The sequence below is a fragment of the Durio zibethinus genome, chromosome 1, assembly GCF_047325235.1.
Source record: "Durio zibethinus cultivar Kanyao isolate XHJ-2024 chromosome 1, ASM4732523v1, whole genome shotgun sequence".
In the NCBI taxonomy this organism is placed as follows: domain Eukaryota; kingdom Viridiplantae; phylum Streptophyta; class Magnoliopsida; order Malvales; family Malvaceae; genus Durio; species Durio zibethinus.
The window spans coordinates 5,078,316-5,103,066 of record NC_143162.1 but is presented as its reverse complement, the minus strand read 5'-3'; the positions used below and the strand labels follow the sequence as shown (position 1 = coordinate 5,103,066).

At 32.1% G+C, this 24,751-nt stretch overlaps 3 protein-coding genes across 8 annotated transcripts; 2 read left to right on the top strand and 1 right to left on the bottom strand.

The window, feature by feature from the left end:
• Positions 1-5,064: 5,064 nt before the first annotated feature.
• On the bottom strand, positions 5,065-7,175 carry LOC111311821 (heavy metal-associated isoprenylated plant protein 6). 2 transcript variants are annotated; one of them, XM_022911562.2, is made up of 5 exons: positions 7,088-7,175; positions 6,821-6,974; positions 6,305-6,552; positions 6,058-6,136; positions 5,065-5,905 (listed from the first exon to the last, which is right to left on the bottom strand). In XM_022911562.2, exons 1-5 carry the CDS (start codon positions 7,094-7,096, stop codon positions 5,373-5,375), a joined length of 1,023 nt encoding a protein of 340 aa, XP_022767297.2. In that variant the 5' UTR covers positions 7,097-7,175; the 3' UTR covers positions 5,065-5,372. The 2 variants fall into 2 exon arrangements, with proteins under 2 accessions (XP_022767297.2, XP_089616466.1); XM_089760340.1 differs by having other exon boundaries at positions 5,243-5,905; positions 7,093-7,175.
• Positions 7,176-11,695: 4,520 nt separating this feature from the next.
• LOC111311820 (histidine--tRNA ligase, chloroplastic/mitochondrial-like) lies at positions 11,696-16,588 on the top strand. Of its 2 annotated transcripts, XM_022911559.2 has the most exons (11): positions 11,696-12,085; positions 12,161-12,256; positions 12,635-12,723; positions 12,919-13,048; positions 13,465-13,557; positions 13,765-13,839; positions 14,067-14,184; positions 14,857-14,999; positions 15,592-15,720; positions 16,040-16,203; positions 16,318-16,588. In XM_022911559.2, the coding sequence occupies exons 1-11, from the start codon at positions 11,741-11,743 to the stop codon at positions 16,454-16,456; spliced, it is 1,521 nt and encodes a 506-aa protein (XP_022767294.1). In that variant the 5' UTR covers positions 11,696-11,740; the 3' UTR covers positions 16,457-16,588. The 2 variants fall into 2 exon arrangements, with proteins under 2 accessions (XP_022767294.1, XP_089616450.1); XM_089760324.1 differs by lacking the exons at positions 11,696-12,085; positions 12,161-12,256 and adding an exon at positions 12,405-12,536.
• A 300-nt stretch (positions 16,589-16,888) lies between these two features.
• On the top strand, positions 16,889-24,238 carry DPB (Transcription factor DP). Of its 4 annotated transcripts, none has more exons than XM_089760333.1 (10): positions 16,889-17,091; positions 18,771-19,026; positions 19,449-19,528; positions 19,738-19,781; positions 21,119-21,181; positions 21,305-21,451; positions 21,563-21,631; positions 21,866-21,964; positions 23,395-23,465; positions 23,761-24,238. In XM_089760333.1, the coding sequence occupies exons 2-10, from the start codon at positions 18,773-18,775 to the stop codon at positions 23,993-23,995; spliced, it is 1,062 nt and encodes a 353-aa protein (XP_089616459.1). In that variant the 5' UTR covers positions 16,889-17,091; positions 18,771-18,772; the 3' UTR covers positions 23,996-24,238. The 4 variants fall into 4 exon arrangements, with proteins under 4 accessions (XP_089616459.1, XP_022767293.1, XP_022767291.1 ...); XM_022911558.2 differs by lacking the exon at positions 16,889-17,091 and adding an exon at positions 18,470-18,689 and having other exon boundaries at positions 21,308-21,451; XM_022911556.2 differs by lacking the exon at positions 16,889-17,091 and adding an exon at positions 18,470-18,689.
• The last annotated feature ends 513 nt before the right edge of the window (positions 24,239-24,751 follow it).

Sequence of the window (24,751 nt, the reverse complement as noted above, 5' to 3'; positions counted from 1 at the left end):
AAATCTGTCATATAATAAGTTTCTTTCATCTTCACTCGTACATAATGGAGGCATGTTAAAGTGGTGTTATCCCACATATAATAAATATCTAATTTCCTATAGTCTTGTATTTATGTTATTTACTGTCAATTAATTTTAAGTTAGATACTTAATATGATATCAAAACCAAGATTTCTTTCTGTTGTCTTTTTCAAATTGTCACGTGATAAACTTCTTCCATCTCCTTCTACACATTATAAGACTTGTTAAAATAAGTTATCCCATATCTAATAAATATCTAATTTTTTGTGGCCTTATATTCAAGTTATCACTCTAATTAGAACTAATTAATTTTCAATTGAATATTTAATATAAGATAATTCACCTTAATATATGTAAGGTTTATGAATATTTTTTCACATTACAAGTTAACGAATAACTTAAGATATAAAAATTTATGCTATCTAATTTACATTTTTATTTTGGCCAAAAAAATCACATTATTTATCAAATTTTAATTCTATCAATACATGTAAAATATTTTATATTTAAAATTTAATTTTAAATCTTTTTTATAAAAAATAATTTAAAAATAAAAAAATTACAAATATAATTATTTGAACTTCAAAAAAATTAAATTATACTCCGAATTTAAATCTTTTTCTCCTTACTAATTAATCTATTAGGATTATATAATAATGGAATAAAAGGGTTTATCAAACCCATCATAATCAAAACGTATTATTCTTAAAAAGCTTATTGGATGATACAAGCAAATGCGTGAGTTTCTTATCCTCTGAATCATTGGCTATTTTGTTGTCCCATTTTCAACAAAAACAATTCAAAACAGCTACGTAACCATACGTTACCGTTCTGAATGCATAAAAAACTCTCGGGTCATTGTTGTTACATTTATTATCAATCCAAAAATCGGCCTTTGTCCTTTTTTTTTTTTTTTATATTGCTGCTTGGCAAAGCAAAGGAAAGGTAAGAGAGTTTACATTTCCAGCCAGTATTTATCCATTTGTGGAAGTCTCATCGTCGACCTCAAAACTGTCTTTCATGGCTTAGCTTTTGGCCTTTTGCAAAGTTAATCGAATGCTCCACAGGCACGGTCACCCTCTCCTTTCATTTCAGCAGTAGCTTGCAAAAGTGTCAATCAAAAGTTCAAAACCCATTGTCATAGTCAAATGATTGTTCGCATGGGATGAATCCAGATGCCTTTTTTTCCAAGGATTTTTTTTAACAAGATTCAGGTAGCTGAACTACCATTAATTGAGCTATTTATTTTCATGCTTGTGCCACAAGGTGAAAGATTTGGGAAAAGTCCAACCTAGCTAGAAGTAGACATGAGATGTACTTAGGCTTTTGTTTTTCTCCATTTTTCTTTTATTCTGCCATTTTGGTCATCCAATTCACCGTGTCAACGTAATACAAAGGATTATAATCTCATGAGTCATGACTTAAAATGGGTAACGTAGGACATGCTTGAATTGTCTTTAGAACAATAAAAAAATGGGCTTGAGTTGGCCAACAATATATATAGGAATTATTAATTAATAGGAAACACTTCTTGCATATTGGAAAACTTTGTTGCATCTTGTTTATTACGTACGTGGTATACGTAGCTACTTAAGTTCTACTTTCTTCGATTTTCAATTCCAATCACAATATTTATAATGCATGCTATATTGATATTTGATAGGATACGTTAATACATACTTTATACATACACACAACACAATGTACTGACATTTTTTAAGCATGCCATGTACATGAAATATTGTTTTCAGTTCCTTTCTTAAAAGAACAATACTACTATATGTCATGTACTTTTAGAATATGTTTGGTACATAAAATTATAATTAGATAAAATAATATTATAATTAAAATTAAATTAAATAATATAATTATATATTATATTTAATGTATATAAAGATTAAGATAGGATAATTTATTTATTAGTCAATATTATTCATTCTCGAAGTTTATAGATTTAAATTATTGATATAATTTTTAAAAGTATAATAAGATATATAAATTCAATCCCTTATATTAAAAATAATTTTTTTAACTTTGAAAAGATCGAATCATTTTATACCAAGAGGATGATATATAAGTTCAATTTCTTATATTAAAAATAATTTTTAAAAGTATAATAGGATATATAAGTTCAATCTCCTAGATTAAAAATAATTTTTTCAACTTTGTGAAGATTAAATCATTTTATACTAAGATGATAATTAATTTTCCTTATAATCCAATTACCTTTTTTAGATACAAACAAAATATAATATAAGATAATTATCATCTTATTCTATCTATTATTTTATACACCAAATATGATTTTAAATCTTTATATTATTATATTTTTTGTCTTTAAAAATAAATGTCATGTACGTATTTATAACACAGTGACGAATTCAAGATTTTTTTAAATGTTTATTTATAATATATATATAATTATTCAAATATTTAATAATTTTGTTAATAAAAATAATGTTCATGATAAAATTTTGAGGGTATTTAAAAAAAAAATTGTTAAAATTTTTTTATTTTTTAATTGTTAAAGTGTCATAAAATATTTTAAAGTATCCAAATAAAAATTTTCTTTTAAATTTTATTATTTTTCAATTTTGAAGGGTGTCCAAAACGCTAGATCCCGCACCTGTAATCGCATACCATGTATGTATTTGATGCATTGCTTTATATGTAAATTGACGACATCCCTCCATTCGAATGGCACTTAAGATTTCATTTTGCAAAGAACTGTTGAAAATCTGATACGAAGTTCATGAAAATGATATAGAATACTGTAAATATTTTAGGTATTAATCTCTCGAATAATAATTTTGAATTAATATTTTTTTTTTATGATGAACAGATTCCTCAACAGCTCGTTAGGGTTCCTATCAGGCGTACTATGAATCATGATTTCACGACACTTAAGAGGCGGAGAGCCTCACATTGTTGTTACTTTTATTGGATAATGCATATTAATTAGTTATTTATTTCTCTAAAATTAATTTAAAAAAAAAAAAAGAAAAATTGGTGTCGGCAGGTTTTTGAAACGTTCAATGGTAGAACTTTTTGGTTATAGTGACAATGATGATGTCCAAGAACATGATGATGAAGAGAGGATAACCTTAATCGATTCCTTCCGTTTGTTAAAAACTTAAAATTTTTAATATATAAAAAAGATAAATTATTGATTAATATTCTTAAGTTCTAACACCTTTTGGAAAAAAGAGTTTGATCTTCACAATCTATTTTTTTTCTTACTTTGAAATACTTTAATTCCTAAAGCTGGAGGAAAAAAGAAAAAGGTTAAGGCTTCTTGTCTAATTATATTTCAATCCACCATTATTGACCTTCACTGTGAAAATGATATCAGAAATATGAATTCAAAAGTGATAATTACAAAAAAAGAAAAAAGAAAAATAATATTTTGATCTATTTTCAAGAATTTTTTTTTGTATAAATAACTTATAAATTAATCTTGAAATAATCTCATCTTATTTTATTTTTATTTAAAAAAAAAGTAAGTTTTATTAGTCAAAATTAAGTGATGTCATTTTCACATAATTAAGATCAAACTTTAAGTAAATTAAATTTAAATTATCAATTAAAGGCATGTAGTCAATCTGTCTCTGCGAATTTATTTAGTTGAAATTAGGTTGAAAGAACATTGCAATAAAATTATTATAAATATTCTAAACGTCACCCTGACGGTAAGTGAGTGGCTAAAAAGCTTAAAACCTTTGCTTTGCTATAGCCTTTATTGCCCATGAAAAGGTGCTGTTTTCTTCATGGCCTTTTCGTTAGTATTAAACGTGCATCTTGCATTTGATTTATTCTGATAGCTTAATTTATATTAACGACAGCAACATTCAACGTAATCAATTTGACCAATGCATCTCCTCATCTCATAATTAATTAAAATCCTTCTGGAATATTCTCTTTATATTATTACAAATTAATTTATATTTTTTTAGATTTTAAAAAATATTATTTTATCTAATATTTATATATTTTTTGGATCGCTTCAAATAAAATTATTTATGTTAAATTTAATGAATTTATTAAAAATTATAAAAAGATAATTCAAATTTAAAACAATAAAAAAAAAATCCCATCATTTGGACCGACATGTATTGAATTTTTTCTTTTTCATTATTTGAATTTTCATCTGTTCTCTTTTTTCTATGTTTCTCTCAAAGCTATTAATTGTAAACGATAGAATCTTGTTGCAAAGTCTGTTATTTCTTTATGTCCTACCATGCAATCCAAGCCTGGCCTCAGAACCACACACCAATGGATCTTATAGCCCTTGACAATGAAAACCCAACTACTAGTTAACAAGATCATATTTCCCATAAATTGGTGAATTTTCAACTCTTTTTGTTGTTTCTTTTATTACTTCAATTGAACCCCAAATAAATTATCAACTCATGATCGACAAATTTTACTTCATTTTTATTGAAAATAACGATATCACCTTACAATCCACTTAATCCTACTAATAAAGAAAAGAATCCATTTCATTGTTAATCAGAATTTGTTCTTTCTTGAAAAATATCAAATTTTAAAATTTTAAAAGTATAGTAAAAACTAAACTTCTAAAATTATCAAAAAAAAATTGAATTCAAATAAAATTTAAAAATATTTTTAATCATTTTACATAAAAATATTACCTTATTAAACGTATTAAAAAATAATAAAAACAAAAATAAAATAAAATAAAATGAGACAATGTAATTGATTGATTATATATTTTTTATATTGAAGATATTTTCATTATGCCAACATTTCTTGCACCGTCACAGGATTATAAATGTCAGATGCAACACAATCCACTTTTGTACCACTAGTCAAGGAAACTCCCCCGATTACAGTCGTAAAAACCAAAAAGTTGAAACAAAATAGTAAGTGCAAACCTTCCCCACTAATAAACCAGGTAGGCATTAATCATGCCGCTACCAATTGAGACAGATTTCCAAAGAAAATTCAAATAAATCAACAATTGCACCACGTGGCATTCTCCATTGCCGCTTACTACTCCATCAACGAACCAATATTCGGCTATTTATCAAAACATAAAAATACATTTTATATTTCATTTTATTATATTTATGAAATTTTAACACTATATTTAAAAAAAAAAAAAAAAAAAAGAACGAACATAAAATAAGACACAACCAACGACCGTCCCAACAACTAACAGATTCTAGCCAAGCCGGCTTTCGCCTGTTCACTACTAACCTATTCGATAATTCCAAAATTCTACTATTTCCGTTTATAATGTATTTACGTTTCTCTACCTAGATAGTTCAGTTATTTACATTTGTCCCCCTTTTTCAGCTCCATCGTTGATTTTTTATTCCCTTCCTATATCACATGACCGAGCAGCCGTTTGGATTCTCGTCGCTGAACATCTGAGGCGCGTAAAGGTGATGCCGCGGGTCCATCATGTACCCTTGATTTACATACCCAGGATGCATATACCCTTGATTCATATTCATGTACCCATGATTCACGTATCCGTAATCATGGGGATGATTCTGATATCCCTCAACCGCGTAACTGCTGTTACCGTACACGTGTCCATCCGACCAAAACATTGGCTGTGGAGGATACGCATATCCATGATACTCCATCTTACTCACCTCCATCTTCGCTTCACCACCGCCTTCCTTCTTCTCTCCACCGGCAGCAGCAGCTTCTTTTCCTTTCTCTTTATTATCACCGCCGGAGTCTTTCTTTTCTCCGCCGTCTTTTTTCTCAGCAGCGTCGTCTTTCTTTGGTGGAACCACGTCGACGTTTTGTTTCAACTTCTCCTTGAGATAAGGAACGAGGTCTTTGACGTCCATTGTGCCTTTTACGGTTACTAAATCTTTAGCTCCGTCCACGTCCACTGATTGAACTCCTGTTTTAATTAAAATAATCACGATTAGCACTTAATTAATTAAATGCGCCTTTACTTATCTCCTACTCCACTTGATTAATTAAACAAGATTACATCACCTTACGCTACTAATTTAATCTTAATTCCAAATTAATCATAATTAATTAACTTACCATCGACCTTCTTGATGATTTTCCGAATTTTGTGAATGCAACCGTCACAATGTGTTCTAATCTTCAAAACCACCGTGCTCTGTAACCCCAAAAAAATTAATTACAATTAAGTTATACAAAACTCAAATCAATAAAAAACGTAACTTAAAATTTCCGATAATAACAACTCAACTTTCCCAGATTTACAGCAGGTATAACATGCTCAAGCTAAACGGTAGTTCTTTTTTTTTTTTTTTGGTGAATTTACCTCTTTAGGCGGTTTTTTCTCCTCTTTCTTCTCATCTTTTTTCTCTTCAGGTTTCTTCTCGGCATCGGGCTTTTTATCACCACCACCGCCGGCAGCGGTGGGGGCGGCATCTTTCTTAGGCTGAGGAGAAATAAGGTCGACTTTCTTCTTAGTTTTCTCAGCCAATCTGTCTCTGATTTTGGCAGGGTCCACTTTGCCAATCACCGTTAGTTTGTTGGCTCCACAATCCGCCTTCACATCTTCCACACCTTCAACCACCAACAACAATCCGTGATAGGTTATTTTCAGTTAGATATTCACTTACGCCAATGTTTAAAAATACAAAGATCACTTTCTCTTGTTTTTTTAGGTTGAAAAAATTAGCACCGTAGTCCAATCCTTATCCAATTCCCCGATTATTACGCGGAAATTTGACGGACAATTCAAAAGCAATAAATGAACCGAGTTTTCTATCCAATTTTGACGGATTCCAAAATTTTATTACGATTTTTTAATCCATTTACAAAAATTAATTACCTTCATAATGCTTAATCGAGCGTTTGATCTTCTTGGCACAACCTTCACAATGCATATCAATCTTGTAGACGGCGGTGACCTTGCCGTCATCTTTCTTAGCGCCCGCATCAGCGGCCGACTTCTTCTCGGCTTCAGGTTTAGCTCCTTCTTTTTGCTGGAAAACAAGAGACAGAACAATTTAAGCACCAAAAAATAAAACTAAAATCTTTGAAGAAATTGAAAGGAAAAGTCCAGAGAGAATGTCTAACAGAAGAGCTACCAACTAACCTCACCCATAGGTTGACTGAATTTTAAGTTTTTATTTTTTTAGGTTTGGGTTGTTGGGAGATTGAGAGGGGTTAGTGAAGAGCTGGTTGAAGAGAAAAATTGGAGGCGATGAATAGAATATATAGAGAATACAGGCGGTTGATGCCTTGATGGGTATGTATGATGCATGATGATGTATGCTATGTATGAATGACGAAAATTATGATGATGATGGTGATTTGATGTTGGGTTTGGTATGTAAGTCATGAAGTCAGAATGGGTAGGCTATTGTCTGGGTTTTTGCCGTCGTATTAGACATCGGTTATGGAGAAACTACGGCTTCGTGACCAATCATAATCGACCTGTTTGACTGAATCGCGACCGTCAATGAAATGACTTGACTACCCCTCCTAGTATCATAATTAATTGATTTATGGTAGGTCAGTTTTAGGATTTTGCTATACCGTTCAATTTTGGGAACGGGACTGGACTGGGGATGGGTGTGAAAGTCCCGCGAGGAACATTTTACTAGGTCCGTAATGGAAGGGAACCCACAGTAATCAGGAGTTGGTTTTAGTGCACAGTGATTTTCAATTACACTTTTTAAAGTTCATTAACTAACCTGAATATGTTTGTTTGACCTAACAATGTTTGTTTGTCTTTTTTGTAAAAAAAGTACTCAAAGAAAGCTTTTATTACAAGTAATGAAAATTTTGAACTAACAAAGCTATCATTATGGTTTCAAAATTGGGTTAAATGTTGCTTTCCTAGAATAATGATTCTTCAAACCTATGTTGTATATACGTATTAAAAGGATTTGAATTTAAGGTAGGAAATCCCTTTCATCGTCTAGCATTGTTTACATTTATTCAAGAGAAACCATAATTTCTTGGTCTAAATATTGGATTTTTCTTACTAGGGGAGGGGGAGAAAACTAAGGCTTCAACTTGATTCATTTGCAACAACTGCATTGTTAGGACCACTAGGCCTAGAATCCATCTGAAGGTAGAGGATGGCCGTCGGCAGAGAACACTAACACTAACCCAAACTCAATTTCCTCTTTTTCAAGTTTTTGAAAACAAACAAATCCATACGATAAAATTTTTGTCAAACGATTCACACTTTAAAAAAGGATTAAACACCCCCCCCCCCCTTTCCAAAATTACGTAACAAAGCAGCCTTGTTGCCGAACATCAACATCATGGTGCTCGTGCAGGATGGCTAGCTAGCTAGTCTTATCGCAAATTCAAAGCTTCAGACTCCGCGGCCATGCACGCAATTTTCAATTATAGAACATTTTGTCTAATGCAGCAGAAATTTATCCCTTTGTCAAGCAAATCGTTTTTCATTCTGTCATTGTAAATAATAGTCTGCCTAATAATACAATATTAATCTACTTACATATTAATGGGCATAAAGGAAGGGAGGAATTGAAGCTGTCAAACTCTGACTTTGGTGAGAACGAAAGGATACTTACGAAATCACTGACGTAAACCAACCACAACGTGAATAACTAGGGAAGGGTGGGGGGGGGGGGGGGGTTTAGATTTCATTGTATTTTTTGTATTGTATAGTTAAATTTATCATATTATTAATTAAATTTAAATATTAATTTTAATAAAATTATTTAATATAAATTTATTATTAATTTGTTAATTATAATTATAATAATTTGTATTATTAATTTTAATTTATTAAAATTAATTTTATCTTTTATTTAAATGAATTTTAAGAAATTATTGGATGTCATCAAAACATCATTGCAGCAAGATTTGTGCATTTTTTTAAAGTTCAAATGCGTTATTTTATTAGTTGGATATCAAAAATATGGTGCGATTAGCACTAGTTAACCATTTGAGCTTTTAGCTCCAATAAAAACAATTTAATCTCAATGTACTTTTTTCCTTCAATTTCACATTTTATGATTTTCTTTTCATTTTTATCATAAAATTATAAGTTTTATTTTTTTATTTTGATTTTTATTTAAAAAATATCGAAATAATTTTTATTGATTTAATGGAGGATAGGCGAATGTGGCATTGACACCCCTCCTTCCGTGCACTCTCAATTTGCTCCTCGTGGGAACCTTGAGGCAGGCCCGCCATTGCAGTGATAATAATAATAATCTTTTAATTTGGAAAGAAAAGCCAAGAATTCGGGTCCCCCACCAAACCCAACGCCTTCATTCCGTACTGGAATTTGCCATTGACAAAAGCACAGCAAGAAACTTCCTTTGAAATATCCTACTGCTAGCAGGAAACTATTTGGGAGTACGAATGGAAAAAAAAAAAAAAAACGTGTGGAGTACTGTCAAATTTCCAGATCAGTAAATGGATCCTGTGAAAAAAAATAAAAATAAAAATAAAAACAAAGCCAAATGTGTAACATCTTTGCTTTGTTTCAATGAATCAAAGGACTGTTTAACGTGAAGCTTATGTTAAAAATATTTTTAAATATGAAAATAATATAATTAAGTAAAAATTTTAATAAAAAAATCATATTAAATTGTAACATACTTTAAGGTATGGTTTTAGTTCTTAAATAAAACATTGTATATGAAAGTAATTGAGTACCATGTTTATAAGAGTATACTCTTTTATCAATTCTCATTGACGCAAAGTCGAAAACTTTGACAAATAAAAGTTAAATATAATTTTTATATAAAATTAATAATCGACTATTAACTTAGGATAATTGATTGTTACGATTAAAAATTATAGTAATTGATTCTTAACCTTAAAAGAATCAATTGATATTAGTTAAAAGTTTTTCGAAAAGTTAGAATATAACAGTCGACTACTCATATATTAAATGCATTTTGTAAATTGAAAAAAATTAATTATCTTATTTTAAATAAAATTTTGAAAATTAAAATTATAAAAAAATAAATTATTATTTTTTAAATTAAGTGGATTGCTTTATATAAAAAGTTATAATTTTAAAATCCGTGAGAAATATTTTTCTTTATATAAAAAGTTTAATTAATTTAATGAATCAATTCATTTTTAATTATTTAGAATGATATATTTCTTATAAAAAAAATGATATTTGATTGAAATAATACAATCAAATAATCATAATTCACAATCTTAAGATTCAATCTCCATAATTAAGATTCAGAATTTTGGATTATTTCCTTTCTTTCTCCCATTCTCTCTCAAATATAAGCTTATTGTTGTAAAAAATTTTGTTAAAGACAATGAATTTTTGTTTCACACCAAAAGGCCTTTAAGAGGTTTGATTTTATTAATATAAAGTAAATCGAATATAGACTTCATTATATTTTAAAGATTATATAATTAAATTTCTTTTACACACTATTATTGATAACGACAAAATAAATCTTAAACACATGAAATTAGCAGCGGGCCTTTAAACCATTTCTATTTTACATTAAAGGTTCTATTTTGTTTTACTAAGGTACAACAATGGCCACTAAAAAGTCATTTCAAATGAAGTTTTCCACCTAAGCTTTTTGTTTTTGACTATTTGCTACGATGTTTTCAAAACACTAATAAAATAATAATGATGATGATAATGATGATGATGGTGTATTAGTATTATTTATTAGTGCTTAATACTTCATTTAGGTGAAATAAATTTTTATCGCATCTTAATGTTATTTTATGATTGGATGTTCATGGCACGCATCCCAAATGAACCAAGATTTAATTTCAAAGTTTTTTTTTTTTTTTTTTTTTTTTAAATTTAAACTAAGCAAGGTGAGATTTTATAAGACGTGAGACTTTATCTTTTATTATGTAATATAATATAGATGTAACCTATAATTTTAAGTTGATTAATTTTGATGCTTAGCAATACATCGTTTATTTTTTTTTCCTAGTTTTGAAGAAAAACAAGTTTAACAAGTTCAACCTCTTGGAGCACTTCAACATACTGTGGTAGTTATATGTGGAGTCTCCAATTAAAAAAAAATTATTTTTTTCAGTTGAGGTTTTAAAAGGTTGACCTCTAATTATTAAAATTAATAAATCATACAATTATCGACAAAAATAAGGAATAAGATTATATTTTTATTTCTTAAATGTAATAGAATATTTTTATTTATTTTTATCATTTATATAACAAAATAAATCTAAATCAACTCTTTGAAATTCATTTTAGAATTCAATTCCAAGATCATGATTGTGGACATAAAATCTCAAGTTCTAGTCCCATGGATGTCTCTTAAGACCTCTCATTGATTGATATCAAGGTTGAAAGAAATTTGTCACAGAAGATCTTCTGCTCTTTCAAGGAAGTTGAGTGACGAAAATCAGAATAAAAGCCTATTAAAAACAAATGAAAAGTAAAACACAATCAATTCAATGCTTTTTTTTTTTTTATGTATCCGAGTGCTTACCAAGTACATTTACAAATTACTCTCCATTATTGCAGCCCACTTGAGATTTATTTAACTGTAGACTTTGTACCCGTCCAAAATTAATACACATTCAATATTTCCAACCTCAAATTTGTCAACTTTCAAGTCCAAATCGCGCCCACAATACATACTATAATTTTGGGCTTACCCAAATAAAAGAAAACCCCAATCTTTTGAGTTAATGTTGCGCCAATTGAGGCCCATATTTTGAAAACAGAGACCCAAATAAAGAAAGCACGCTATCTATCTGCAGCAGAGCACCTTAGGAACGGTAAAATCTTTTGCCGCAAATGCCTCCGCTTCCTTCTTCGCTGCTGAATCAGCGCCTCGGTGTTTCGCTAAAACCTTTGTTCCTTTTCACTCACTCGTCTCTCGCACCTAGAAAATTCCAAATCCCGCGGCAATTAATCTCCGAAAGCCCTAAAACATTCTCTTCCTTATCTTCGGTGCAGTCGTCCACAACCGACACTGGCAGCAGGAGCAGCGGAACTGGCGGCGGCAGGTCCGGCGCATTATCACCGTCACCAGTTGTGGAGGAGGTTCATAGAATCGATGTGAATCCACCTAAAGGGACTCGTGACTTCCCCCCTGAAGATATGCGACTCCGGAATTGGCTCTTTAACCATTTCAGAGAGGTTAGTTTTCATTTTGTGAAGTGTTTGCTCTATTATTTTACTTTATTTCACTTGGACATTGTTTTGTTATTGAAGGTTTCATGGTTGTTTGGATTCGAAGAGGTTGATTATCCAGTTTTAGAATCAGAGGCTCTGTTCATTAGGAAGGCAGGGGAGGAGATTAGAGATCAGGTTTGCCTCTTTTTATTATTAAATTGTGTTTAATGATGGAACATGTTTGATTTGATTAGTAGTTAAATTCAAGTAAGTAGATAAGGGGAAAGATAAGGTTCTAATGTGTATCTGACAGCAAATATTCTAACTTTTTTCATAAAATAGCTAAATGTGTTTGAGCAGAGGATACTTACAATTACTCGTGGAAATGAGATATGTTCTGTTAACAAGGCAATGGCTCTAAAATAAGTAAGAATTGGATGCTAACTTTGATGGCATGAGAGAAAAAGTATTAGGGGTATGCATTTTCCTGTGTTTCATGTACATTTTACTTTGTTTTTGGACAAGGTTTCAATGACTGTTGCATTGTGTCATTTCTGTCATTTCTATGTGCAGTTGTATTGTTTTGAAGACCGGGGAAATCGTCGTGTTGCATTGAGGCCTGAGCTCACACCTTCTCTAGCAAGGCTGGTGATACAGAAAGGGTATGGAGAATGTTGACTGCAACAGCATATTTCCACTCATATTTTTCAAAATAAAAGCTTCTTGCTTTTGCTTCAAAAAATTGATATTTTACAGCAAAAAAACATTTTGATGTTCATTTATTTGTTTTGTTATTATTTTTGTATCCAGGTACAGATGCCAGAATTTGATCCCTATGTTTTTTCTTTTTGGCTCAGAAAATCTTTATCCTTCCCATTGAAGTGGTTTGCTGTTGGACAGTGTTGGAGGTATGAGAGAATGACAAGGGGAAGACGACGTGAGCACTATCAATGGAATATGGATATTCTTGGTATACCTGAAGTTACAGTATGTGATGCCAACTTGATATGCTTTATGACCTACTAACCTTCTCTAGATGTTATTTAGCCTTACGAGTTGGTTGGGCATGGCCTTTTGTTGCTCTAATTAGTAGCAGCATTCAAATTGTTTTATAAACTTCCGTAGTAACCACACCCACCTCATATGTGCTCACTGCTAGAAAAATGCATAAGTTCCTCTTTATTTTTTTAGAAACTCACCTTTAGTGAAAATTTTGAATTGCACCACAGTGCTCAAGCCTGATAGTCAATCATTGAGCTGAACATGTGGATCTAAAGTTTTTAACATTGATTTTAATGTTGGGGGAATTCTAGAGCTGGTTTACTGGATGCACTTTGTGTGATTCTGTTGGGAGATTCCTTTATCCATTTTCTACCTTTCAAGATTATCATTTCTTATTGTAGGCCGAGGCAGAACTTATTTCTTCCATTGTTACTTTCTTCAAGAGAATTGGAATCACGGAAGCAGATGTTGGCTTTAAGGTTTCAAGCCGAAAGGTGTGATCATTTTGTCCTTGCATGAAATGAATCATTTGACATTTTCATGACTTTCTTAAGTACATTCACAGTCCTTCCTCAAGTATTACAGTTGCAAACTTATATTTTATCATTGCTTTCTTCGATGCAGTATGTTTTACTTTCTCTGCAACAAGCACTCATTGTTGATTATATTTTGTTAGTCTTTAATTCATATCTGCTTCAAAGGTCTTGCAAGAAGTATTGAGATGCTACTCAGTACCTGAAAATTTGTTTGGCAAGGTTTGCATCATCATAGACAAGGTTAGTTGATTGAAGTTTAGCCTTTATGATTTCCATAGTATCGAGTTTTGTTCGCTTTGTAATGTACTAGATTTTTGTAACTGGTAACACATTCTGGTCTTTGGGTTATATGATTTTTTAGTGGAACATTGCAATGGCTGGATATGCATATTCTCCTTTCTTTCCTTATTTATGCACTTGTTAATTAAAATTAATTAATTAATTTAGTTTTGTTTTTCTTGAAATAGATTGAAAAGATTCCGATAGATGAGATCAAGAGAGAGTTGAATGCCACTGGGTTATTAGAAGAGGCTATTGAGGAACTATTGCAAATCCTTTCCATAAAGTCGTTGACAGAGTTGGAAGGTTGGTATTTCCACATGTTATTTGATATTATTTTCTTTCATCAAGGAAAAAGCTAGGTACTCCTCCCTCCTCTCAAAAAAAAAAAAAAAAAAAAAGGAAGGAAAGAAAGAAAATATAGGGTAAAAAGTGAACCAGTCACAAGTTATCCCTAAATGAAGGCAGTTTAAAAGAAATGTCATTACCAGCTTTCAGCTTTTTCTGCACCTCATATCTGCTTGAATTGTTAGCTAATAGGTCTAGTTGACTTTTTATGTCTCTGATATGGCAAATCACTTGTGGATACTATTTGCTTAGAAGAAATCCGTTTCTTTGGGGGGGGTGGGTTGGGCTAGCTTTAGCGTTCCTATTTTTGATAACCAACAGGACAAAACATAAAAAAGTATCACCGTCTCAAACAATGAGGGAAAAGGAATAATTGCTTGCCTAATTTTCAGTTTTCTTGAGATCGTAGCAGATATTTGAAATTAAATCATTGCCTTCTGCTTCCCTCAAACAAGTTTCTATGTCCATGTTAAAAGCTTCAAATGGGAATCTGACTATATAAATCATTCATCTTTTCTTGAGATATGTGATTATCTTCAGTAGATAACTTATTGTATATAGATCTGTTTCTCGTAAGAAGATGATAGCTTTAATCCTGATTGTGTGTGCCATATGCTTTCGTAAATGTAGAGATACTTGGAGGTGCTGGGGAAGCTATAGCTGACTTGAAACAATTGTTTTCACTTGCTGAGAAGTTTGGTTACTCCGAGTGGATTCAGTTTGATGCATCTGTTGTTCGTGGCCTTGCCTACTACACCGGTATTGTGTTTGAGGTTAGATTTATGATATATTTTTTTCTCCATTGACACAGTTTGGGCACTTACGTGGGAAATTGAACGTAAAAGGACCATTCACTTTAACTTCTCCAATTCCTACTTGTGGGGGTCTGGTGACACTTTTCTATGGCAATATGTTCTTCTTACTGCTAATAACTAGATTGGTTTGCCATTTATGGGGGGTAGCATATTTTTCTAAGGGCCAGAAGTCTTCTGACGCATAGGATATCTTGATGAAATATGAATATATATGTAATTGATCTTTACAATTGGTGCTTTATATATGAACTATAACATTATGATCATAGAGCAGCACCCTGCCCTTTAAAAAATTGATATCCAAAGTCTAAACTTAACTGCCTGCGTTAATAACATTAGGTCTGCCTATGAATATATGAGATGTTTATTTGCCAGTGACCTGTATTGTAGGATGTAAGCATGAGTAGTCCCTTGTGGTATTACTCCATGTTATCTTTCAATCATTGTTTTGTTTCGTGAAAATTGTCTAAGCTTATTGCAGTATTTAATAAAGATTTATCTGTTTTCTTTCCACTTTTTGAACTTTTAGTGTGGCAAATATTTTTCTCAGGGTTTTGATAGAGAGGGAAAGCTGAGAGCTATTTGTGGTGGTGGCCGATATGATCGATTACTTTCTACTTTTGGTGGGGATGATGTTCCAGCTTGTGGCTTTGGGTTTGGTGATGCTGTCATCATGGAAGTAAGTTAAAACCTGGAACTAAGTAATTTTATAATCGAATATTTTCTAGTGAATTCATGATTATGTCATATGCAAACAGATATATACTATATATCTGTCAATTGAAGATCATTATGGTATGATAAGTCATGTTATTTGTGTTTCATTTTGCTAACTTATTCCAACCATTCTCATTTCCTCATTTGACAACTAGATTCGTTTTACTGTAGATGCTTGATTTGTTTTTAAATTTCTTTTGTTTATTCTCATTTTGCCTTTTGGGTGTGCTTCTATGCGTGTGCTTGTGGCTCTTTGGGCTGTGGGGATCATGGTACAAAAGTTGCTCAAGGAAAAAGGACTCCTACCAGAGCTCAGCCTTGAAGTAGACAACATCGTTTGTGCTCTGGATAAGGATCTTGAAGGAGTAGCTGCTACAGTTGCTACGAAACTCAGGGAAAAAGGCCAGAGTGTTGACTTAGTCTTGGAGAGCAAACCACTTAAATGGTGCTAATACCAATGATGTTCTCTAAGATATTTAAACCTTTACAGAGTTTTTGATCAATTTCTTTCATGTTTTGACTTTTGAGTAATCATTATTTTGATTTCATTCTCTTGTAGGGTGTTCAAACGAGCTGCACGGACAAATGCACAAAGACTAATATTGGTAGGAAATACTGAGTGGCAGAAGGGTATGGTAGTTGTGAAAATCCTTTCTTCTGGTGAACAATACGAGATCAAGTTGGATGAATTAGAGTGAAAAGTATGACTTATTTAGCGGTACTTTATGATGCTCTTGCTTAATGGATATGTCAATTTTTTTTTCTCCCTTATGTGCTCCATAGCCCTGTGTGTATTTTGAGATGTTAATAAAAATCTATTTATTTAGAAATGGTGAAATGAGAAGGGGGAGGGGGGTTTGACTAGATCAATAAAATACAAACTTTTGGAAGCATAGATTTAGAGTTTAGACAGAAGACATCCTGACATGATTTCCTGATAGTATCTTTACAAGGTAACTTACGCATATATTGTAAGGAGGGAGGTCCATCCACGGTGGATGGACATGCATATATTTTTAGAAGGGTGAAACTTAAAATTTGATATGGTAATAATTGCAGTTACCTCGGGTGCAGACTGCATTAAGAATGGTAATGGTGGCTGGAATTTAAATGGCTATTGGCTTGGTTAGGTAACGGTGGTTGGGATTACTATGCGGTAAAAGAAGAAAGTGACCCAATGTCAGCTTGTTGTGATTCATGGCAAACAGAAGACTGACCCACTTTCCAACATTCATGTGGGAAAAAGAAAAGTAAGGAGAAGCTTCAGATTTTCAAGCCTGTCTTGATTTCTCGTGAAATAATGGGGAATGACCACTTTCAAGTTTCAATCATGGTTAGTCTACAGAGTAAAGTACTTTCTTTTTCAGCACTATATATGCTTTTCGTGAATTTGAAGTTTCCTGCAAAGTTGAATGAAATCTTCACTTATACTTGAGTTGAATTTAATCACTGGTTTCACTTGATCCTTGAGGTCTACGACAGCAATGCCCAAAACAGAAGATTTGTCAAATTCGTAGACAACAAAAATTAGACATGGCACAAACAAATAATGAAACCCAATTATGCTTTTATTAAGAAATGTAATAAATCATTATCTAATTTTTTTTTGTTCTACAGGAGGGCGTAGCCCTTTTAGGGAAGGGGGAGATCTTTGCTTAAAAACGAGGATCTCATATCCTCATTAAAGCTTCCTTGACCATTGGCCACTAGGCTAAGAGACAGAAGACAAAGATTATTATCTTTGTGTTAACATGAAATAATTTCAACACTTTTTAAATAATCAAAAGATAATGACAAGAGTTAAGCCTAGGATCCATTTAGCCACCTTTGGGCACATGGGACAAAAGCTGTAGTTAGGTCAACTTTTGATAAAAACACTAGATCGGATTTAGACAAGAAAAACTATAATTAAATGCAGCCACTTTGTGAATCCAAGACATGAAAGATTCCAATTTTTGTTGAATACATGAAATAACCTTCTTCTACATTCATTTCAACCAATGTCTAGTGATTGCAGCTTCTAAAACTTAACATTTTCTGCTTTTCTAATACCATACCAATTTTTTTTTAGAGAACCAAACCTGACATATTTCCACTTGTAAATCCTTAAGTCAAGTCCAAATCATAAACTACACTATTTTCTTTCTTTTTTTATAAGATTCTTAAAATAATGACTCAACTTAATTCAACTAGTATGCATTGAATTAATTAAATAACATACATGAGCGTAGGAAGTTATAGATTTAATCTAGTATATATCTTTATATATCCTTTCTTAAAGAAGTACTAACTTTATAAACTTTGGATTCAAATTCTTTCAACAAATAATAATTGGAAGGTATTGTGAACAGCTGTGTGATTTATTAGTATAAAATTTTAATTTCAATCAAAATTTAAATCTGAATAGTTTTAACTTTTAAGCAGTAAACAAAGGATACTGAATTAGGTAAACTTATTAATAACAACTTTGATTATGGCTGTTGTAGTACAACAATTTCAGTTGGCAGAAGTAAACCCAAATCATTTCTTTTTTCTTTTTAAATTAAAAACCCATATCAATCCTTAAACCCAAAATTTGGGCCTTTCGGATCAGTCCATCCAACCCCACCTTTATTCCCCTCACCCAATCAGCAATCAGAAAAAAGAAAAAAAAAAAAAAGCGAACGGCAAAAACCAAACCCTCAGAAAAATAAAATTTCCCTCTTTTCCACAACCTGCACAGCTCTTCAAAGCCTTGAAAACCCCTTTGGCTCCATTCCCCATTCCATAATAAAAATCCCTCTTTCCTCTCTTTCCTCACTTTCATAGTTCATTTTTTTTTTTCTTACAGAAACCGAATCAAACATATAGAGATAATATTATTTTGTGCCAAGCTATTACTGATTATGCTAATTAACTTCTCTTCATGTCCGGTACCCACTTTTCATTGAGGTCAGTTCTCTTCTGGGTTTCTCTCAGAACCCCAAAATTTCACTAAATTTTTAATTTTTATTTTTGGGTTTGGTTTTTTAGTTATGGTAACTGGGAGTAACCATATTCAAAACCATAACCACCAAGAAGATGGGGAGAAAAACCCAACTAAGGGAGGAGCTTCTAGGTCGTGGGGCACGATCGTTTCAGGTCAATCCGTTTCGACTAGTGGTAGTGTTGGCTCTCCCTCGAGCCGGAGTGAGCAAGCTATGGCCACACCTGGCAGTGAGAACACCTTTTTAAGATTGAACCATCTCGATATTCACGGAGATGATGCTGGATCTCAAGCTGCTGTTGGGTGAGTTTTTTTTTTTTTTTTTTTTTCATTTTTGGGTATCCTTTTAGCTTGAGTTTATGATGATTCTGTTTAATGCTTGATGTAATTTTGGGTTTTTGAAGAAAGGGGGTGAGGGTTTAGGGTAGATTCAAGAAAAGCCTTTAATTGTGCTTTCGTGATGTAAATTTGTACTTTTTTATGCTTGAATTTGGTAAATAATTTTGCGTTATGCTTGAATTGAATATTGTTTGTGGGCTACAATAGGAAAGACTGTTTAAATTGGTGATGAATCTTTTGATTTTTTGGTGACTGCATTTGGATTGTCCATGCCGCTTTATCCTTGACTGCTAACAAAACAATGCAGTTGTTGGCATTGGTTATACTATGTTGTTATAATGCTAGAGTATTCCATGAATTTAACTGATTCCCAATTTTATTTACAGTAGTAAAAAGAAGAAGAGAGGCCAACGTGCAGTTGGAGGTGATAAGAGTGGCAGAGGACTCCGCCAATTTAGCATGAAAGGTTTTGTTTCCTCTTTTCTATTTTCCTTACCTTTGAAAGGTTGTGATTTATGGTTAAGAACAGATTGCATTAAAAGCTCAATCACATATTGTTTCATGTGAAAATTGTTTTATATGTGCTTGTTATTCTGCCATGGATATTGTAGATGAGTTGGCAGTTGTGGCTTAGCTAACTGATTTCTTGTTTGAACTGTCTTTGGTTTCGCCCAGTTTGTGAAAAAGTGGAAAGCAAGGGAAGAACCACATACAATGAGGTCAGGTGGTTTCTGAAAGTCATTCTTTCATTCATGTTTGTTGGTTTTGGTGAACTTATTAATGGTCATTGCATTAGTGCTTATGGCTGTGTTTATATGGTCTATACATTTTGGCAAAATGTTCTAATTTTTCCCTGAATTTGTTCTTTCTGTGTTATAAGATTTGTGACGGCTAAGGCTTTGTTTGGTTTGAGAAAATGTTTTCTGTTTTTATTTTTAATTTTCATTTTCAAGAAAATATTTTTTATTTTTTATTTTCTGTTTTCTAAAAAATGTATTTGGTAAATGAAAATAAAAATCATTTTCTAAAATGCAAAAATAAGGAAATAAATAAAATATTCAATAATATTACTATTAATGTCATTTAATTATAAATATAACATATTTATTAATCAATGATATTAAAAAGTGTTTAAATATGGTAACTTGCAAAACATAAGGAAAAAAGTAATGTACATCCCTTATTTTCACAATTGAAAACATCTTTTTTTTTGTTTTCATATTTCAACCCATTTTCATTTTTGTTTTCTAAAAACTTGTTTTCATTTTCAATTACCAAACACATTTTCACTCATATTTTTCATTTTTTTGGAAAATGAAAAAAGAAAATGACTATTTTCTGAAACTAAATACTACCTAAATTTCTTTTTCTTTGATACTGCATTAATGGATTAGATATAAGAATTGTTGTGTAAACAGGGTACAAATTAGTTGTGCATTTGACAGTTCCTTCTTGTGGGTCAGGATTTGCATGCCTTAACTCTTAATTGCAAGACTATGATATTAAGATATAGAATTTTTGCTATATCAGTCCAAAATTGCCCTGGAGAATGCTTCTAATGTATGTATGAGATATCAAAGAAGAGTAGACTGACAAATTGATATCGTGGTGACTCCTTTCTTAGCAACCCATTTGTGCTACTCTGATTGCTTACTAATCTCAAGTCAGCATGTATATCATCATGATTAAGTGGTTTTTGTTATTTTAAGCATCAACCAAGTTCCATTATGGATACATGTAATTCCTGTACCCTTTCAAACTTTCAAGGAGAATGATACTGTTTCTTTTCAAATTGACATCATATGGTAATGTGATTCATGAATGCAAATTTTTCCTTCTCATGCTGGCAACACACACTTGCACATGATTGGAGTTGTTCCTTCCTTTCCTCATGTTTCAAAGGTTTGGAAACTTGCTTCTTTGTCTGCTTATTTGAGTTTGAAGTTTCACTGCTTCTATCTTAGCTTGGCAATGGTCTTTGGTTGCTCTCTTTCTTACGTATTAACAACTTATTTTATATGCCCATGTATTTATTTGAGAGTGAAAGTTTTTTCAGGTAGCAGATGAACTTGTAGCTGAATTTGCTGATCCCGGCAGTAGTTTAGCAACACCAGATCAGGTTTGCTATTCTTTGGCCCTGCCAATATTATATTCCTTGATCTGTACAATTACAATCTTTTACCCTAAGAGAGAGTTGAATTAATGGTATTGAACCTTCCTTTGGTTTTTTTTAATCTAACAGCAGCAGTATGACGAGAAAAACATTCGGCGAAGGGTTTATGATGCCCTGAATGTGCTAATGGCAATGGATATTATATCTAAAGATAAAAAAGAAATACAATGGAAAGGACTTCCTCGTACTAGCCTGAGTGATATTGAAGAATTAAAGGTGACAATGCAGCTTCCATTTTTTGTATCTCTTATGTTAAGTAGGGCTGATCTTGCAACTATTAAGGATCTAATATTGAGCCTAACAAGCTCCACAAATTAATTGATACAGACTGAACGGCTCGAACTGAGAAATAGGATTGAAAAAAAGGCTGCCTATCTGCATGAATTGGAGGAACAGGTAAGAATAGCACACTTTTTAATTTTCACATATTTGTACATAAAATTGCTTTCTGCATGCCCTTATGTTGAGAAATTTCTTTTTGGCTAAACATCAAGTTGCTGCATATTTAGAGAGAGAGAGAGAGAGAGAGAGAGAGAGAGAGAGAGAGAGAGAGAGCTGTTTGAGGACATCAAGTTTCCCCTGGTCCCTTTGCATGCCATCATATGTTCATGTACTTGTTTTCTTTCATAGTTTGTAGGTCTTCAGAATTTGATACACCGAAATGAGCAATTATATAGCACAGGAAATGCTCCCAGCGGCGGTGTGGATTTACCTTTTATCCTGGTTCAGGTTTGTTATCTTCTCAAGTCTTTAATTCTTATAAGAAATTAGAAATGCCATTCATTGAAGTTATGCTACAAAATTTTTTAATTAGGCAAAATTTTAATCTCCTATCTCCTTCAAATCATTGTTCCTGTGCTTATATGAACCAACCTCAAATTTGATGATTCTCTGTTTTTCTTTTTAATTAGAAATGTGGGATCAGTCAACTTTTCTTGTTGTCTGTTTCGATTATCACTTCCTTTAGGTTTTTGAGTAAGCCTTGGCATTTGTTAAGATCTGCATCTTTTGTTTTTGTTAATTTTTCCTTTTATCTAACTAGTATTTTGGTTCTTTTTTTAACTCTGTTTTGGCTCTAAAATTTCTTGTCTGTAGAACAGCTTGAGATCTCCTACTTGATGACTTAAAACTAGAAAGTCTACTGTCTTTTTCTACTTGACAAGTGGGGAATATATTAATGGATTGTATGGTTATTTCTCTTTCTTCAACTAGAGTTTAAAATGTCTATAAGTTGGTAGTAGTGATTGCTACATGAAAAGTAACCTCTTTTTGGTAAATCTTCTTAACATGTTAGTAATATCAATTCCAGCCTATATTACGAGTATAGAGAAAAAAGAGCTATCTGTAGTTTGGATCTTCCATTTTTAGATCTCCACATGCACCCACAATGTAGATGATACAGAACTATTGTGATAGATGAGTATGCTCACTTTGCCAAAGTATAGAATATTCATGTCGATGATACAAATTCTTTAAAAGCTGGCAATAGTAGGGATGAGGTTTGATTCTGGGCATCATGTATTTGCTCTTGTTGATGCGTATATGCTGCCACCAAACATAGACGTGTGCTGAATAGGTGATATAAATACTCTCTAATGGCTGAATAGATGCTGTTTAAGATTGAATCTTATGGAGCCTTATATCCCATCATGCAGCTGAAGTTGCTGCAGATGATTAAAATTTTAAGTGCGGAGGTTAAACTAGGAATTTTTTGTACCTTAATGTCAATCAAGAGAAAAATCTGAATTATTGTTTGCCAAATGCATCTAATGGAGGCTTTCTCTTGGTATCATGTTGTTGATTGATTCATATTTTCTCAAATGTGCTGGCCACAGTGATGTCCAAGATATTTAGGCATATTGTGGGCCTTCATTATTCAAGTTGTATTTTACTCTGTCCATATTGATAGTCCAGTTGCATTGTTACCTGTTGTTATGTATCTGTCTCCCTTTTCCTAACTCCTACCTGCCAAAAACTTGAAGGAAAAAGAAAAAGGACACCATGAGGTTTCTTAATTAAGGCTAATAGGTTATCATGGAGCATGCACATGCTGAACAGATACAAAGTTTGTTTTTATAGTTATTAGGACTCTTCCATTAAATCCTGAGGCGTCTTAATTTCTCTTCTCTTTTTTTTCTCTTGTCATCTGGAAATTGTAGACACGCCCTCAAGCAACTGTTGAGGTAGAAATATCTGAAGATATGCAGCTGGTGCATTTTGACTTTAATAGGTAAGATTTTTAAACTATTTTTATTACTTGCAACATCCATTGAACAGCATTTGGTGTGTATTTTGAGTCAGTATCATCTAGCTTGGGACAAGTATGTTGTCTCATGTTGTGATGGGAAACCATGCAATGCCAAAGAGAGAGAAAGAAGGGGCTAGTCAGGTAGAGGGGTAAATTCTGTAGTTTGATAGCAACCTTACTTGACAATCAAGTGATAATTACCAAATGGTTAAACCATCTTTTGATTTATTGCTTACCTTTCCTTTTTCATTTCATCTAATTGGTGTTCTATTTACAGCACACCATTTGAGCTCCATGACGACAATTATGTTTTGAAGGCGATGAAATTTTGTGAGAGACCACAGAGTGATGAAATGGCACACAATTTTTCTGCAGATGGTGAAGGTTCTAGCATGTCCGCAATTTATCAACAACAGATCCTTCCTTCCCCAAGGACAAGCATGCCGGGTGGGCCTCCTACCTCACCGCCCCTCCCCGGAATATTGAAAGCACGTGTCAAGCATGAACATTGAAAATTTAGTTTCATGCTGAGTACCATGAAAAATAATCTATTTGTACATTGTGTAAAGTAACTTGCCAGAAGCATGCCCTGTGAGATCATCCTCACCTCCTAATATTTTACCCCACATTAAGCCTGATTAGTCTGTTTGTTTGAAGGCTTTTCATGGGGTATCAGTTCTGGCAAGTCCTTCAGCTTATATCTTCATAATTTTGTAATTGCTTTTATCCTATTTTCCCATGCCATTTTGACCCCACTGTAGTAGAAATTAGCTTATTTGTATTAGATTGTAGAGATTTTTCATTGCATACGAAATCATAGAATGAACTAGTTTTTAAAACAGCTTTTCACCCTCTTTTTTTTTTTTTTTTGAAATTATTAAATCAGTTTTATTATAAAGAAAATTCATTTTGTGAATAATTGTAATAAAAATTATGTATTAATAGCTTTAATTAAATAATAATTTTAACTATGCCAATATATATTTTTGGAGTAACATATTTGGTCCATGAATGAATTTTAGTAAAGTAGGATTGACAAATTATTTCATGAAAACAAAATAAAGGTTGAATAGGATTAGAATATTTTTATTTTATAGTGTTAGAAAAGTAGTACATATTTGCTGCAATGTGACATTTATTAAATTTTACATTGCATTTATGTCAGTCACTTTTCTAGCGATAGGGGAGTTGAGAGCTGAGACCATTCAGCTCGAGGTTGATCACAAACCCCATCAATCTATCGTTTTTCCCTTGCTCTCATTCGCTGG

Excerpts from the sequence above, each read along its gene's own strand:
- DPB (XM_089760333.1), top strand. The coding sequence starts at position 18,773 with ATGGTAACTGGGAGTAACCATATTCAAAACCATAACCACCAAGAAGAT. Across the intron at positions 19,529-19,737 it reads CCGCCAATTTAGCATGAAAG|TTTGTGAAAAAGTGGAAAGC; the intron begins GTTTTGTTTCCT and ends GGTTTCGCCCAG. Across the intron at positions 21,182-21,304 it reads GTTTAGCAACACCAGATCAG|CAGCAGTATGACGAGAAAAA; the intron begins GTTTGCTATTCT and ends TTAATCTAACAG.
- LOC111311821 (XM_022911562.2), bottom strand. Across the intron at positions 6,137-6,304 it reads AGAAAAAACCGCCTAAAGAG|AGCACGGTGGTTTTGAAGAT; the intron begins GTAAATTCACCA and ends TTGGGGTTACAG. Across the intron at positions 5,906-6,057 it reads AATCATCAAGAAGGTCGATG|GAGTTCAATCAGTGGACGTG; the intron begins GTAAGTTAATTA and ends TAATTAAAACAG.
- LOC111311820 (XM_022911559.2), top strand. The coding sequence starts at position 11,741 with ATGCCTCCGCTTCCTTCTTCGCTGCTGAATCAGCGCCTCGGTGTTTCG. Across the intron at positions 15,721-16,039 it reads GTGATGCTGTCATCATGGAA|TTGCTCAAGGAAAAAGGACT; the intron begins GTAAGTTAAAAC and ends ATGGTACAAAAG. Across the intron at positions 16,204-16,317 it reads GAGAGCAAACCACTTAAATG|GGTGTTCAAACGAGCTGCAC; the intron begins GTGCTAATACCA and ends ATTCTCTTGTAG.